Genomic DNA, 16,008 nt, shown 5'->3' with positions numbered 1-16,008 from the left:
ATTGTACTTGTGTTTTTTCAATCTGTAATTTCTTATTTACTTGTTTTTTCTTTTTTTAAAGTACTTTGTCATCCTCTTTGCTCTAGTGTGGTCCCCTAACGAGTAATTATACAGCACTGCACAGTTGCTGTCAGGCTTTTTTTGTTGATATCCTTCCATTCTGAATGGACTGATAAATATACAGGCAGAAAGATGGGATTCTTGCTTTAAAGTCCTGTTCTGAACTGGGGAGGGAATAGATCTGAATTAAGATTTTTCTAAAGTCTTGAGAGTTTCTGAAAAGCTGGATTTGGGAAGGGAAAAGGGGGCAAAGCTGGAATAAGAATGAGGAAGAAAACTGGACCTACTGCTACTGGTTCATGAGGAAGTACAGGACCTTGGATCCAAATGTTGGTCCCTTGATGGGTCACCAACTCTCTTCAAACTTCCGCCTATTCTCTTCTATCCTCCTTACTTCAGTAACTGCAACCAACACACCCCAAACCATCCTTCAGTGACAGCGGTATAGCTTCTGTTCAGGCATCTGACATAGGTAGTGCCATAGCTGTTATGCTGTCCCTACCAGCTTACTTCCCTATGCAATTGTCCCTCTTGCTGGTACCTAAAGCTAGTCCTGCCAACAAATAAAACTCCCAGGAGTTTGATAAAAGGAATGGGAGTTGCTGTATTTTTTTTGTTTTCTTTTTCTTTTAAAACTATTTTAGCTATCAGTGGTCAGGAAAGAAATGTTATTTTGTTACTCAGCTGGAGGTTTTTCTTAAGCAGCTGTCACGAAAAGTTTTTATCAGCTTGGTGAAGTTAAATGTTTTAAATTCACAGTTTTTAAATGCATCTATAGCAATTTAAGATTTATGTGTTTAAATTAACCTAATTATAAAATTATACCTATATGTGTGGGATAGATAAAATCACAGGTACCTCTCTATCTGTAAAATTCATACAATATCAAAAATATTAAATATTTAAATGTTGTAAATAGTAAAGAGTTTTGAATGTCAAATAGAGGATAATTTTATTACCTTATCACTTCCTTTAGGTGTGCAGAATTATTAATTATGTATCAGGCTGATATTAACCATGCTGCTGAAAGAGGACAGACACCTTTGTACTTGGCCTGTAAAAATGGAAATAATGAATGTATTAAGCTGTTGTTGGAAGGTCGAGCAGATCGAACAGTAAAAACCAGTGTAAGTTAAAATAGTTTGTAAAGGTAAAGTACCTTGTATAGTACTGAATAACTATGAAAACCTAGGAAATTTTTAAAGTATTTATCTAACGTTTTCTTTAAAGCTGTGATACACCATGTAATTTGAAATTAGTGTTTTGTTCTTTTCATCATACCTTATAGTTTGGTCTTTTAAACTGTGTATTTTCTCTAAAATCTCCTAAATTACGTTACTTTCCCCTTATTTTATGTATTTCAGATTGAGCCTGCAATTTGCTGCAGGTCTTCCTTCTGCACCAAGCATGAGAAACAGAACTCTTCTGTTTGACTTACTCTAAGGTGCAGATAGGGATTTTGCTTCCATCTTTTATGTAAGGATGCATCATTGTTGTCCCTGAGGGGGAAAAAGATTCCTCCAGTATTTGCCAGCCAGTATTGTAAAGTCTCTCATATTGCAAAGAGAAGAATGTGGCAAAAAGAAATTGTGCATGCAGGAGAAGGGAAAAGAAGGGAAGACTGTCTCCAAATTAAAATTTAGGTATTGCTCTTTTCAGGGGTTTCCTGAAGTTTATTTCTTAAAAATTTGAAATAAACATGACAATAAATGTCTGGTGTAGGCAGTCTAGAATCACAGCACAAAAAAAGTAACTTCACAATACATTCTGCTCCCTTATTATTACGCTGTTTTTTTTTGATTCATTTATGCTGTTTTTTAGCAAGTAAATATATTTGACTTGAAATGAGAGAAAGTTATGATTTCAAAAACATGAAAAGATCTGACTGATAAATTGAGTTGTGCCACATGAAACAAATTATTGATTGTTAGAATCTTGGTAGTTGGATACACGATAAGGAAAATCTTTTAGCAGTGTGTACAGCCCTGTATCACTTAGACTCCTCTAAAATTTCGAAGTCTATTTACTGCCCTGTCCTTGGAAAAAACTGTAAAATTAGTGTGCTACATTTCCTTCCTTTCCTTTCCTCCTTTCCTTCCTTTCTTCCACCCCACACACATACAAGCAACTCCATTTTCCCAAAGAATTATTATGTCACTGTTGCCTATCTTTTTAATTTCCAGACACAGCATTCCATACAGATTCATTGCTGATACAATTTCTGTAAACATTTTTCTGTGTGTTTGGTGGGAGTGTGCTTTTTCTTTTGTTTTGTTAGGATGGCTGGACACCAATTCATGCAGCAGTGGATTCTGGTAATGTTGACAGTCTCAAGCTCCTTATGTACTACGAAGAGCCAAACAATGGGACCTCTTTGAATGATGCAGAGCCTAATTTAGACTACTTTGATTTGGAGAACAGAGAAGACAACTTCAGCAGTAAAGCCAAGCCTGTTATTTCTCCAGATCTCATCAACCATGCTGACAAAGAGGGTTGGACTGCTGCCCATATAGCAGCATCAAAAGGCTTTAAGGTCAGTCTATAAGAACAAATTCCAGTAACCTGATGGAATTTAGGCAAGATGAATCCTACTTTTTTCTAACTTTGAAGAACTAAAAATCAGGTGTAGAGTCTAAGTTTGTCTAGTTTGTTGTTCCACTTAATTTAACAGACAGAGAGGTACTTCCAACAGATCATTTACCCCAGAAGCTAGGTATCCCAACAGAATGAATCATCCTCTGTAAATGCCTATTTCCTTGGAAGTGTTGTTGGTGGTGGGGATTATAAAGAGAGAAAAAGTGATTACCTGAGATTCAGATTTTCAAAGTAAAGTTGAGGTGAATTCCACTCTAAATGCCTGTTCATTGGTTGTCTTGTATTTAATATAGATAGTAGATGGATATAATTTCCACTTATAATTAGAGAAAATTTAACTATGAACAATTTTCACTGATGGAGGGAGGAGAAGGAATAGTAGAGTCAGATGTCTGTGAGTTGGATACATTGTTTAATTTCTTATTTTGGGCAGGCTTTTTAGTATGCCTTTTAAGTTTTTTATCACCCCCTGTGAATAGCATGGGGAAAGACCTGACAGGGCTTGTTGATTATACACAGGAAGATTTCCTGACATGGAATATTGCTTGAAGGGTTTGACATCAGAAACTTTACATTTCTGACATGGATTGTTGAAAAGATTTTTTTTTTTTTTTTTAATGACAGATGTCAGTCAGATCTTACTGTGAAACTGTTGCCTAGAGAGAAGATAAATGGAGGATACTAAACACAGAAGAAAGTCAAATTTAGGAAAATACAGCCCAAGATTTTAGAAAGTGGCTATTGATTAAATGCCTAATTCAATATCTATTGTTATATTTGTCTTTTTCAGATAAATTTGCTATGATAAATTTATAATAGCCACAGATTTAAGAACTGATTTATTACATTATGTTTAATCAGAGACCAGCCACTGTTTACTCTTCATTTTGCGTTAGGAACCAAGTCGGTGTTCTTTTACCAGTATCCATTAGGCAGGTGCAGACATTTACTTCAGATAACCTTCATTCATCTCACTTCAGATGGCAATTTAAGGTATTAGTTATTGCCTGCAAATTCCTAAATGGTTTGGAACATGCTGCTTCCTGCTGCAATAATATAATCCTCTGTAACTTTGAAGCAAGGTTTTATTTATCGTCTAAGAGAGGTTTTGCTTAGGTGTTCTCTGTGAAGGCACAGAGACTGGAACTATTCATATATACCTTTCACTAATAATTTGCATTTTTGAGTTTCTGAGCGCATTCCTAGTCATTTGTTTAGTAAGTTCTCCCCTGAGGGTTGAGGGTGTGCTCTTAGATGATGAAGGCAATGTATAGCTGGCAGTCAGATTTCTGGTTTTGATGTTGTGGAGACTTGATTTAATTGTATTTGATTAAATGTATTTATTGACTCAAGAGAGATGTTTTAGATATTAAGAAGCTGAAAAAAGTGTAATAGCCATCCTCAAGTACTGTTAACACTTCATTCGCTAGTCATTTATCTGTGCTTTCTGTAGCATGTCACCGATGACAGTACATGAGACATTGCATATAAATGGTGCTGGCACTTGCAGCATAATCTTCGAAGACTGATAGATGCCATTCTTTACAGATAAATTGTGCTAGGACATCTTAGCTGCTCTTTCACGGGCAGCAGAGCCAACATAGAATTGAATTCTCCTGAGGAAACAGGGGCTGCATTCCTTTGACCTCTCCCACTTCTCTTTTCCCATATTACTTTCCCACTTTCAGTGTCACAGTTCTGCTATCTTTGCATTCTACACATTTGAGAGAGAGTTTTAATTTACTAACCTGACCAAAGAAAAAAGCTGGGTTTTTTTTCTAGGTTAGTTTTTTTTTTCTTCTTGCAAAGTTAGTGAGCTAGTTGATTTTTGAAAGGTTCTGACAAGTGCTGGAACCTCTATATGGTAAAATTACATCTCATAGAAATAGCTTAAATTACTGTTATGTTTGTGAAATTTGTCAAGATCTCCGATACCCTGACAGAAGTCTTTCTGTTAGAACAGCTATAAAATAGATAACAGCAGCCAAACCTTCAAGAAGCCACTGTTCTGAATCAGGATTTTAATACCTGCTTCTCTGTCTTTTCAAGGTTTGACTTCTCTGCTAAGATTAACTTCAAAGGTTATTAATACAGTATTAACTAGTATCGTTTGTAATGGTGGATTTTTTTATATGGATATTTATTCTTGAAAGACATGTCCGAGAATGATGATGCTTTCATGTAGGCCACCTGAATTCTTGTTGGTTGGATGAACATTAACAATCAGAACTTAGTCAGTCTTTTCATCACAAATGGATCAACACATGAAATGGAGTTTCGTGAGGGGTTGTTTTGCTAGTCTGGGAGGAACTGTGTAATTGATTTTTTTTTTCTTATTACTTTTTTTTTTTTCTTATTTTTTCTTTTTTTTTTCGTTATTACAGTATTACCAATCCAAATTTATCTGCTAGTGGCTTGTTTCTAATGAACTATAATGAATTTTTGCATTTTTAAGGCATATTACTTTTCTTCAGTATATCTTAAGTCTTTGAATTTTAAAAGGGCATCATTTTCTTGGCATCCCCTAAATATTTGTGCTCTGAATTTAGTATAAATCCATTGTTACTACTATTGCAGAAATTCAGATTTACCTGCCAAAGAAGCAGCACGTAAGGTGATTTTAGAGTGATCCACGTTCTTTTGCTGTGTACCACTCACATGTCAAGCATAATGGAAGCTCATACTTTTGCTAATACTTGGTGAATTGCTAAGTGAAACAGGTTCTGTAGATTGCAGTCTGAATAGATTCATTAATTTGTGTGTATTAGGCTTTAAAATTGCCTTTTTAATATTGCTTGAACATTGAAGCAAAGATTTTCAAAACAATGTTTAGCTGGACTTCTGTTTCCTCATTTGAATACCTAAACTAATGGCAGATGTTAAGAATTGCTCATTTCATCTCATCAGCACTAGATGTTTCAAAACTGCAGAAGCCTGGCTGCCTGTGTTCTGCTTTTTCAAAATCTTGGTTTGAGAATTTCAAATCTGCCATAAAATATTTTTACTCCTGGTTTTCAGCTCTGTGAGAAACATAATTTGAACATGCGTAACTAGAACTTCTGTGAGTTCTGTGAGTTGAGCATGTGTAAGAATTTCAATTCAGAGTCTAAATACCTATTGGTAGAACTGCCTGTTTAATGCAACAAACAGACAAGTGAATAATACAGTTCTTACCTTTGCAGAACTGTCTAGAAATCCTTTGTAGCCATGGTGGACTAGAGGCTGAAAGAAAAGATAAGTGTAATCGAACACTGCATGATGTTGCTACTGATGATTGCAAACATCTCCTAGAAAACTTAAGTAAGTAATACTTGCTATCAGCACTATATAAAAATGTTTTTAATAAAGAGCTTGTGGGACACAAATGAGAAATACTAAAAAGGTAGTTAACATTTTTTGTCACTACAAAATAAGTTTTTTTCCTTAAGTAAGCAAGTTATTATTATTCCAAATTTTGCAAAAATACATGATAAAATCTTTTTGGAAGGCATTAAATGACTTACATATTTATGTTTTTAAATCATTTGAAAAGATAGTATATATTGTACGCATCTGCAAACATCCATATCCTTTCAGAATTTAGTATTAGTAGTTATTTTTTTTCCAAAGCTATTATCCTCTTATACTTTCATTCTTTTCTTCATATTCTTGCAGAAAAATCACTAGGTGGATAGCTGTTGTATTTCCTCAGACTAAGAAAATCTTCCAGTCATATCTGAATCTGTTTTAGAGCAGTTTTATTTGTCACTTGTTTATTGTTGAGGAGATTGTTTATTTTATTCTTCAAAACGACTGAAAACATCAAACTACTTCTTTTTTCCAGCATCAATAACTTCTGCCAGAAGACCAGTCTTCTGTCTTCTTTCTTCTTCTGTGTAAGTTTGGCATAGGGAACACCTCATCATTTCCAAGCAGGGTCTCAAAATTGAATAGAGCTGGCCTACCTGGTTCCAGGTCTTGACAGTATATTTCTGGGGTTAGAAATTTGTCCAGCCACTAGCAAGTTCTACATTTTCTATTCCTATGCATAGGCAGAACTATTGTCTTTGTAGATTTGTGTGGTTCATATTTCTTCACTTTTTTGTGTGTTTTGTGTTGTGGGATGTAAGCCTGTGGCTAGTCAAGTTCATTGATTATCAAGAAGGTAGGGAAGCTTTCTGAACTCATTCTGATTTCCTCTTCAGTTGCCATAAGACCTGGGTTCCTACCATTTTCTCATAGGTGCAGTGTGGAATAGAACTCAATTTCTATTAGAAACTTCTGTTCTGTGATCTACTTCTTTATCAGACTGAAACCAATTCCTGATAGCTGAATTTGTAGCCTGCTAAATTGAGGCTTGTACTATTTTCATCAGCCCTAGTACCCTAGAACATCTGTCTGTTTAGGCTGATAATGGATCCAGTTCCCCAGGTCAGCATCTTTGGACTCCATTTCTTTTTTCTTTCGTTTGTTAAACCTATAGTTCACATCACTGCAATCATAATTAGCTTTTCTCCCCCACAACATCTAATCTTTGGAAACTTGGATACTCCACTCTTGGATCTGAGTATATACCTCCACCAGCCAAGACTGCATTTTGGGTAGACTGGGGTACCATCCTCTGCCTCCCTCATTACCCAGTAAGGTCTCCACTGTAAGGAATTACAGGCACATAGGACAGGAAGATGCTCCAACAGGTCTGGGTGACTGGGGGCCTGGATTGCCAGCTGTGCTGTAGAGGTCACCTGCATTGAAGTTTAAGTGTACCCTTTAAAATGTCCTTGGGGACTGCTTTCTAATAGATACCCACCTATATTTCTCGTGGTCATAACTCATTTCCCGGAGGTCCAGCCTTTAGAAGGGCAAGCCTTTGATATGTTTTTCACAATTCCACATCTGAAGCATGCCTTTGAGTGATCTTTTCCTCATGGTGGGCTGATGGGTTTAAATCAGAGCTTTTCTGACATCAGGAAAACTTCATTGGCTTGTATTAGCTGAAGATTTGACTTCTGAATTCAAAAAGTAAAACTAAGATAATGTTGGAATCTTCCAGAATAAGCTGATATCTTTTTTTGTAGTGTACTTATCTTGTATTTCATGAATAATATCTGAAATATATTGTTCTTGCAGTAAAGTTGGAAAGACGTTTTCATTTTTCACTCAGTCATCTAAATGATCCATACAGATTTCAGTATGCTCCTGTGGAATTGTATTCCATTTTTCAAAGAGCAAGTTGTAAAATAATTTCATTAAATCAGTTTTCTAGTATGTGTATGTAACTTCCCTATTTTCTTCTTTTAACATGTTCTCAATGTATTCTACAGCAAATTAAATATACATTTCCAAGTGAATTTTCTGATTTAGCTTCTTATTTAAAAATACTTGTTTTGGCTAACTGCCTTCTTCACTTGTATACTGGAGCTAAAAAATTCCTTTCTGTATTGATGATTAAAAATATGAATAACCACAATAAACAATGTTAAGAAATCACCCACCATCTCTCTTAATTTATAAGAAAATAGTTTGTAAAGAGGAAATCAAAGATTAAGTTTTGTGTTGCCTCTTATTATTTATTAAGTGAACATAATACTCATTTTTTTTAATGTAATAGTTGGTACTTTGATATTTGTTTTTCATCACTGCTCTGATTGTATGGTATTGATCTATGCTCTGCTTTTATGTTGACTCTTCCATAGCAGGAGTTAAGTAATGGCTTTCCTTTGCAATATTAGATCTTACTGGTCTTTAATAGGATTTCTACTGAGTTTGCAGTTTTTCTTATTTTCAGTTTTCTGTTTTTTAACAGATGCTCTTAATGTACCTGTAAGGATTTCAGTCGGTGGCATTGAACCAGCCCATTGTGGTACAGAGGAATTCGATACAGAAAACACAATATGCGCTTTAAACATACGCCAGCAGACATCATGGGATGATTTTTCAAAGGCAGTGTGTCAGGCAGTGACAAACCATTTTCAAGCAATCACTTCTGATGGATGGAGGAGCCTAGAAGACCTGTCATTTAATAGTGCTGCAGAATCCAGCATTGGCCTCAGTGCAAGCAGTATATTATCTGTCAAACTAGGTAGCTATATTGGTATATCTATATCTTAATAAAGAAAAGCAAAACTTATCAGGATTTTCATGAATTTGTGAAATCTTATTCCATAGTTTTAAGTATATCTTAAACTACTTGTGACAGTTGCTTAATCTGTATTGTCACGACTACGTTCATTTAATAAAACATTATTATACTCAAAGACACTTTTGCTTTAAGTACTACTTACTGTAAAGGAGTAGAATTCAATAAAAATATATTAGGCTTCTGGATCTTTTAAATCTTATGCTAAGAAAGATACTACCTTTGAAACTTAGAACATTGCCTGCATGAAAGTATTACTTAGTTTCAGCTGTGTGGGCGGTATAATGGATTAAGCATTTTAATTTCGTCTCCGGGACCACAAGGTCCTAGGTTAATTAGTCCTTTACTCAATTTAGCGCTCCAGAGAAGGGATCTGTATTACAGGTGAATCAAGACCTGTTAAACAGAAAACTAAATCTGTGCAGTCAATCTTGACTGAGTTTCCTAAGCGTAAGTTGAGCAGAAGAACTCCTGGTTTATGTAGCTTCACTTATCAAGGTAAAACGGAAACATCTTTAAAAAGAATCTAAATAACAAGAAAGTTGCCCAAAATTGGGAACCGCTAGCAGTTGCATAGGATACTGGAAATTTGTGTGCTTCATCTTAAAACAAACAAGCAAATAAAAACACTATTCATATTTGACTGGGCATATTTTCTTGTTTTAGCTAAACTGTAACATAAATATTTTACATGTAAATATTCCTTACAAGCTAGCCTGTTAAACTTCTGTCTTCATTAGCAGAAAACGTCAGTATTATCAGTCGTATGATTTAGTATGTGGGATTGAGTTATTCGTCAAATTGGTGTATGCACACAATCTTTGCAGGCAACTGAATAGGCTTTGAGTGTGGAACACTTTATATAGACACAGTGAATATCTTATTTATTTATTTATTTATTTATTTTAAACAGGAAACATTTCATGGTCAACAGGCCAGATTTTTTCCCAGCCACCATGGGACTTTTTGAAGAGGAACAGAGCTGAGCACATCACAGTGTTTTTGATGGGTAATTTTCAATTTGTAATTTTCAGTTTTGAACATTAAAATGCTTCATGAGATATATGATTTGAGAATCATTTGCTACTCTTTTTGTTCTTCAGTGTTGTTTGGTCCTCAGAAATATATCTGGTTAATGAAATTATTTAACTATATTTAAAAGGACCTACAAAATTTAGAAAATATGTTGGCATATAAAAGCCTGAATAGTCTTTTGATTATATAATAATATCCATTTTACTTATGTCATAGATAGCCATGCATCTATGTTAATAGATGAATGCCTTTAATTTCTTCACCATTTGGATTTGCATAGCCTGTAGTTTTAGGTTACTGTAGATACTGTATGAAAAGCGTGTGTGTCTATCATAAATGCATATAAACATGAAGGTTTTAAAAAAGTTATTTGCTTATCTCTTTTAAAGGACCTCAAGAAGGCTGTCTAAATAGTGTGACTTATGCATCTATGATCCATCTTCAGACACTTCAGAATTACCTCCGCCTCGTAAGTACTAGGCTAGCTTCTCTCCTCATGCTATTCATATGTGAAAACATTTCTTTAATAGAGCTTATTAAAAATATTGATCTGCTCTATGAAAGAATGTCAAGATTTAAAAAAAAGAAAAGGGATGAAAGAGATTATTTTAAAATAAAGGTCCCTCTCATCCTTCCCCAGTAAATTTAGTTACATGAAGGCATTAACTTTCTTTAAATAGTTGCCATCTGATTAACTGAACTGCGTAGCAAAATATATTAAAAACTCTGTGATATCTTATGTCGTTACAAAGTTCTTTCATTTCAGTTTTTGATGGAAAAGTAAGTTAGAATAAGTCATTAATATATGTGTGAATATGTGTGCCATAGGTTTCTGCTATATTCAACAATGTGCAATTGCACAATGACTTGAGTGTATTTTCTAACTGCTTATTCATATGTACTGAATTTTTATAGCTAAAGTAATTTTACAGTTAAGATAGTGAAATCCATTTTTATTCTACAGTATTGGTAACATGATCCTGTTTCAACTGGAAATAAAGTTGAAAGTTACAGTGAAAATAATGTTAAGTCCTTAGCAGTGACTTACACTACTCTCTTCACTGATTTTAAGGTCATTCTGATTTATCTACTCTAATTCCAAATCCAGAAAATATTTGTCTGTGACTCTTAAACACATCCTTGATACCTGAATTTTTCAAGTTTTAATGATTGGTATAATGACAGAATAGTTTTTTTGTGTAGTTTTATGAATCAGGATCTTCCTTTATGAAAATATTTCAAAGCTGTAGTATACAAAAACTGCCTATTTTGAATCTAATATATAAGATTATCAGTAATAAGGGTTATCAACTTTGACCTCCATTAGGTGCTCTTTGTCACATCTGGGTAAAAAATATCCAAGTCTATGAACTTTCATGTATGATTCATTGTCTGTCTATAGGTTGAACAATATCGTAATGTCATCTTCCATGGTCCAGAAGGAAGTTTGCAAGACTATATAGCACATCAGATAGCGGTCTGCATGAAGGTATCAACACAAACATGTAAAGTACATTAGTTTGAAAATGGAGTATGTACCATTTCACTAAATCTCTAAATTTTCAACACAGCAAAAACAAGTGGCTGCAGGATCCTCATGTGAAATAGTTAAAGTTGAAGTGGATGCTGGTTTCTCCAAGGAGCAGCTTGCAGAATTGTTCATCAGCAGTGGTAAGATTATTTCAGCAGAACTAATTTTGGCAACTTGTAGGCATATTTTTAATGGTACAAACAAAAGAAATACGTTAAAACATTTTGCACAGAGTGGGGCATATTTTAACAGAACCTGTGGTTTTCCAGGTACTTGAGGAATAATGATAAGAGTCTAAGCTGAGATAGAACTAAATGTGATAATTCAGTAGGGAGTTCTCTGTACAGTTGATGCCATTTATGTAAAAATAGTTCATAATATGTTTTCTTCTGTCTCATTCCTTGTTCCCTTTGTTTGTGAGCCTTTAAGTTGATTGCAAAGGTTCAGATCTACTGAATCAGAAATGAAAGTCTATTGTTGCTTTATTGTAGCTGAGGTGTTCTAATATTAAAAAAAAAATCTTATGAAAAGGTAAGTTATAATTATGATCTCTTTGGGAATCTAAGGAGCAGTGAAAAAGTAGTTAAAAAGCCGGACCACTTGCTTTTGATATTTATTTACTAAATACTTATGTATGGCTCTGAGCCCAACTGTTGGCACCCAGGCAGACAAATGTTACTATGTGTGTATTCCGACACATTACTGCAGGGCAAAGTTGAATTTCTGTCAGTGTAAAGTGAAGAGTTTTCTCTTAACGGATATGAATAGCCACATGTAGGCTAAAGTCTCATCCTGTGGGTGCTCCACAATTAAATATTCTCAGAGTGGTCAGTAGGCTGTACCTTTGAAAGGTCAGGATGAATAATTGATAAGAATGAAAAAAATTAGAGAAGACAGAGTAGCCAAAAATGAATGACAAGAAGGACGGGCAAATTAAGTAAGGGACCAGAAGAATGAGGGGACATGGATCAGGCAAAAGTAGGAAGAAGAACATAAAAAAAGAATAGAATAATGCTAAAAGCGAGAGGCAAAACAAAATTTTCTCTGAAGGGCTTGTTCATATGCAGATTGTACCACGTTCATGCCTGTACCTCATGCATTTGAGCTCTGATTTTTGCGGTTTTTTTTGCCATAGTAGCAACCGTATTGTACACATACAGTGATAATATAAGAGCCTGAAGAGAGATGCAATACTTCCTTCTCCTTAGTACTTTTTCAGATTAATTTTGACTCAAATACAGTTTTGCTGTTTGAAAGCAGTTCTCAGCTCTATAGCTACTTTTGCCCCTTTGCAGCTTGCTTTTGTTTTTTTCCATCTCTATTTTATAAGAGTTAGTTTTCTGAGGTTTGGGGAGGGTTGGAAGGGAGGTCAATGAGCAACAAAACCAAGCAGTATAATTTGAATCTAACCTTGGTAGCGTTCAGCCTTCATCTGAAAAAATGCTGGACCTTTTTCTTTTATTATTCTGGCCTCTTCTAGAGCTCTAGGATTTTAACTTTACTTTTCATGCAGTATGGTCATTCATGTTAACAATAACATTATTAACAAAATTATGTTTCAGGGGTTATCATTATGCTTCACTTCTTGTATTGAGGCTGGGCTTCAGGTCTTTGAAACTGGTAAATCTATTGATGCAGTCCCATGTGCTGCAGTGTTGAAACTTTGAGACAGACAGAGCTTTGAGATGATCTACCTCTACCTTTTTTTCCTCCTCAGTATGGACAGATCAGAAATACCAAGAGGACTTCGAATGTCCTAACACAAATGGTTTATTAGAACAAGTGGAATGGTATGCAGTGTTCAATTCTGTTTGTTAGCTACTTCCTGGTGTTATTTTATTCCATGTTAATTTGTGTTCTTCCAGAAAATCCTGATCACAGTTTGGAAGATAGCATGTATCAGTGATTATTCCTGCTTGGCATTTTGAGTGCCACCACATTACTTGGAAAGAAGAGGAGAAAATTTAGTCAGAATTTACCTAGGCTTTGATTTTTGGCCTGCAGGCCAGAAAATCATTCATGATCTGTTTTATTTACTAGCTTCTGTGTCTCTAGGAATGCTGCTTCTTTTGGAGGCTTGACTCTGTGCCAGCAACATACTTCTCTTAGTAGTCTGTGCTTGTGTTACAGCAGTGTGTTGCTGGTTGAGTCTCTCGTTTTTCTGCCTACCCCTTTCCCCCTTGTTTGGCTGCCTCTTCTACCCTAGGAGAGTGCTCTCTCCCTCTCTCTAAGTGGCTCCATCAGACCAAGAGGATAGTATTTAGGACTTGGTAAACAAACACCTGTCCTTTCTGCTACCCAGCTATATCTTCTTAGTAAAACACAGCAGTAATACTTAGGAAACTGTACATAAGTAAATAGCATTCATCACCTACAGTTGCTGTGGATACAGTTGCTGCAAAAATGAGAAAGCTTACAATCCCAGGTGGTCTTCAATGAACCAGAGGAATTCAGTGAGCTAAAACTTTAGGGAACTGTCAGTTGGAAAAATCCTCAGCTTAAGAAAAGGCTTATTATTTTTTCTTTTTGACTTCTGAGACCTTGCATGCAATCTCTTGTACCTCTCAAAGAACCTCATAAGCTCTCCAGACCCACACAAAAGTTGTCTCTTCTTAATGAAAGAGCATCAGAGCTTCCAGAAAAGCCTCTCTTGGCTTTGGCTTCTGCTTCAGTGGAATTGAGAAACCTGAAGCCTTTTGCTTGATCACCAAGAGTTCTAGCACCCATGTCTCCAGTTCAGTCAAAACCTGAAAATATTCAAAGACTGATCTGCATCCCCCTCACCTTCCAGCACAAATGCCTAATGTGTTATTGCCAAGCTTTAAAGTGTGAAGAAATTTCTATTTTCTGCTGGAGTTCAATCATTTGCTTTCTCCTGGCAGATACCAAATTTGCAAAGACTGTTGCCCTTACTGTCATAAATGCTAAGCAAGTTCAGAGGTAAGTGATACAAAGCAAATAAGACTAGAATATTCCACAGATTGTATTAGAACTGATCTGGTTTTAATATAATTATTAATCATCAGAAACTTAGGTGACGGTTTTGACCTTAGGTCTTGTTGATTAATTTAGGCAGAAGTAAAGATGGTGAAGAACAATGAGTCACTGAGTCCATTGTCTAGGTACTGCATGGGGCAGCTATCTTACAGTCCCTTAACATATGAGACATTTCAAAAAATTAGGTAGATCTATCTCTTCTTTTTTTTTCTTCATTTTCAAATGACTCCTGTTGAAAGTCTATTCCAGGCTTCATTTCTTTGTTTAAATCTGATTTCCAGCCTGAATTTTTAATGTGTGGTTTATATGACAGCATTTTATTTTAAATTTGCTTATTTATTTTAAATAGCTCTTTCCCATTTCTAATGTTTACATCTAGTGTATATATGTTTTGTATTTAGAGAGCTTTCTTGTTCTCTAGCAAAGTTTGTTTTTCCTAAACAAAACAAGAAGACTGCACAACGTGATAAACCTATTTCTTCCATACTCCTTATGTGCTTGTACTTTGTGTATTTCATGATGAAGATTGTGATCCCTTCTGATTTTAGCCCATTAAATTATTTGAGGTTTTTTTGAATTACCCACACAGTAACTGTGATTCATGTGTTCTTATATGTTAGCTGTTCTGATTTTTGCCCTGTTACTCAACTTTGTCCTTAATGACAGTCTTTAATATCACCCTCAAAAAGTTCTGAAACAGAGCAAGGTACAATATACTCAAGGCAAGCCTTTTGTTTAATATTAATATTGCAGAAGCCTTCTTTGGGGGTTTTGTGTTCTAGGAACACCTGCAAAGGCAGTATCTTTCTAGGCCATAAGATCTTGAAATCAGAAAAAATAAATGAAAGATTTGGAATGTGATGAAATGAAATATGTGTAATTTTAATACCTGTTAGGTTCAGGAGCTCCTATTTGTAATTGTCTCTCAAACTAACTGTGATTATTTGGGTCATTCTTAAAGAAGGATGTTCTGAAGAGAGGACAGTAGCAAACAAGTAGGCAGTGTCACAAAATGAATAGAAGGTTTTTTATGAACATGGAATATTCTGAATCCATTTATCACTGCATGGTATAAAGAGTTCATGTTAAAAGTTTAAGAGTATTACAGCAAATGATAAGAAATGTTTCCAGAGATACTTTTGGCCTGCTAGCTTTTCTGCTGTGTTTATTTTCATATGCTGAAATCCTTTGTATATTTGAAGACCAATAGCCATTTCAGGTTTTCTTTTTTAAATAATAGCTTTCACTTTTTGTTTTCTTACTGTGCAATATAATATTCTTTTAATTGTTTGATTTTATGTTGCTGGTTTTAAATGTATTTTATGGCCTGTCTGCTTCTGTGAAAATATTAAAAACGCAAAAAAAGTTTCATTGCTCAAGCAGTGGTAAAATCTATATACATAAATAAAAATTAATTTTCCTAAGTAGACATTAATATGTGTTTTTTTGTTTTTTTTTTCAGCTTGTCTGGTCCCAGTTAAACAGCCTCCTGTAAGCAAGACAACCATTGTGATTTTAGAAAATCTGGAGAGAGCTTCTTTATCTGAATTACTAGGAGATTTTCTGGCACCTCTTGAGAATCGTAGTTCGGAAAATCCTTGCACTATTCAAAGAGGTATTTAAAGAATTTGGGATAAAGAAATGTTTTTACTACATACAAGTTGTATTATAA

General features: G+C 34.9%; 1 protein-coding gene across 3 annotated transcripts in view; it reads left to right on the top strand.

Moving 5' to 3' along the window:
• Nucleotides 1-16,008, top strand: part of CTTNBP2 (cortactin binding protein 2) — a 93,576-nt gene that overhangs the window by 60,336 nt on the left and 17,232 nt on the right. For all 3 annotated transcript variants that reach the window (XM_013947741.2, XM_067315146.1, XM_067315161.1), the window contains exons 7-15: nucleotides 1,037-1,187; nucleotides 2,339-2,593; nucleotides 5,838-5,955; nucleotides 8,441-8,716; nucleotides 9,687-9,782; nucleotides 10,198-10,277; nucleotides 11,211-11,297; nucleotides 11,380-11,479; nucleotides 15,799-15,951. In XM_013947741.2, coding sequence (XP_013803195.1) covers nucleotides 1,037-1,187; nucleotides 2,339-2,593; nucleotides 5,838-5,955; nucleotides 8,441-8,716; nucleotides 9,687-9,782; nucleotides 10,198-10,277; nucleotides 11,211-11,297; nucleotides 11,380-11,479; nucleotides 15,799-15,951 — 1,316 coding nt within the window. The remainder of the gene's footprint in view (nucleotides 1-1,036; nucleotides 1,188-2,338; nucleotides 2,594-5,837; nucleotides 5,956-8,440; nucleotides 8,717-9,686; nucleotides 9,783-10,197; nucleotides 10,278-11,210; nucleotides 11,298-11,379; nucleotides 11,480-15,798; nucleotides 15,952-16,008) is intronic.

This window comes from Apteryx mantelli, chromosome 1 (genome assembly GCF_036417845.1).
Source record: "Apteryx mantelli isolate bAptMan1 chromosome 1, bAptMan1.hap1, whole genome shotgun sequence".
Lineage (NCBI taxonomy): Eukaryota > Metazoa > Chordata > Aves > Apterygiformes > Apterygidae > Apteryx > Apteryx mantelli.
Note: the sequence above shows the minus strand (reverse complement) of the source record. Positions and strands in the feature narration are given on the sequence as shown.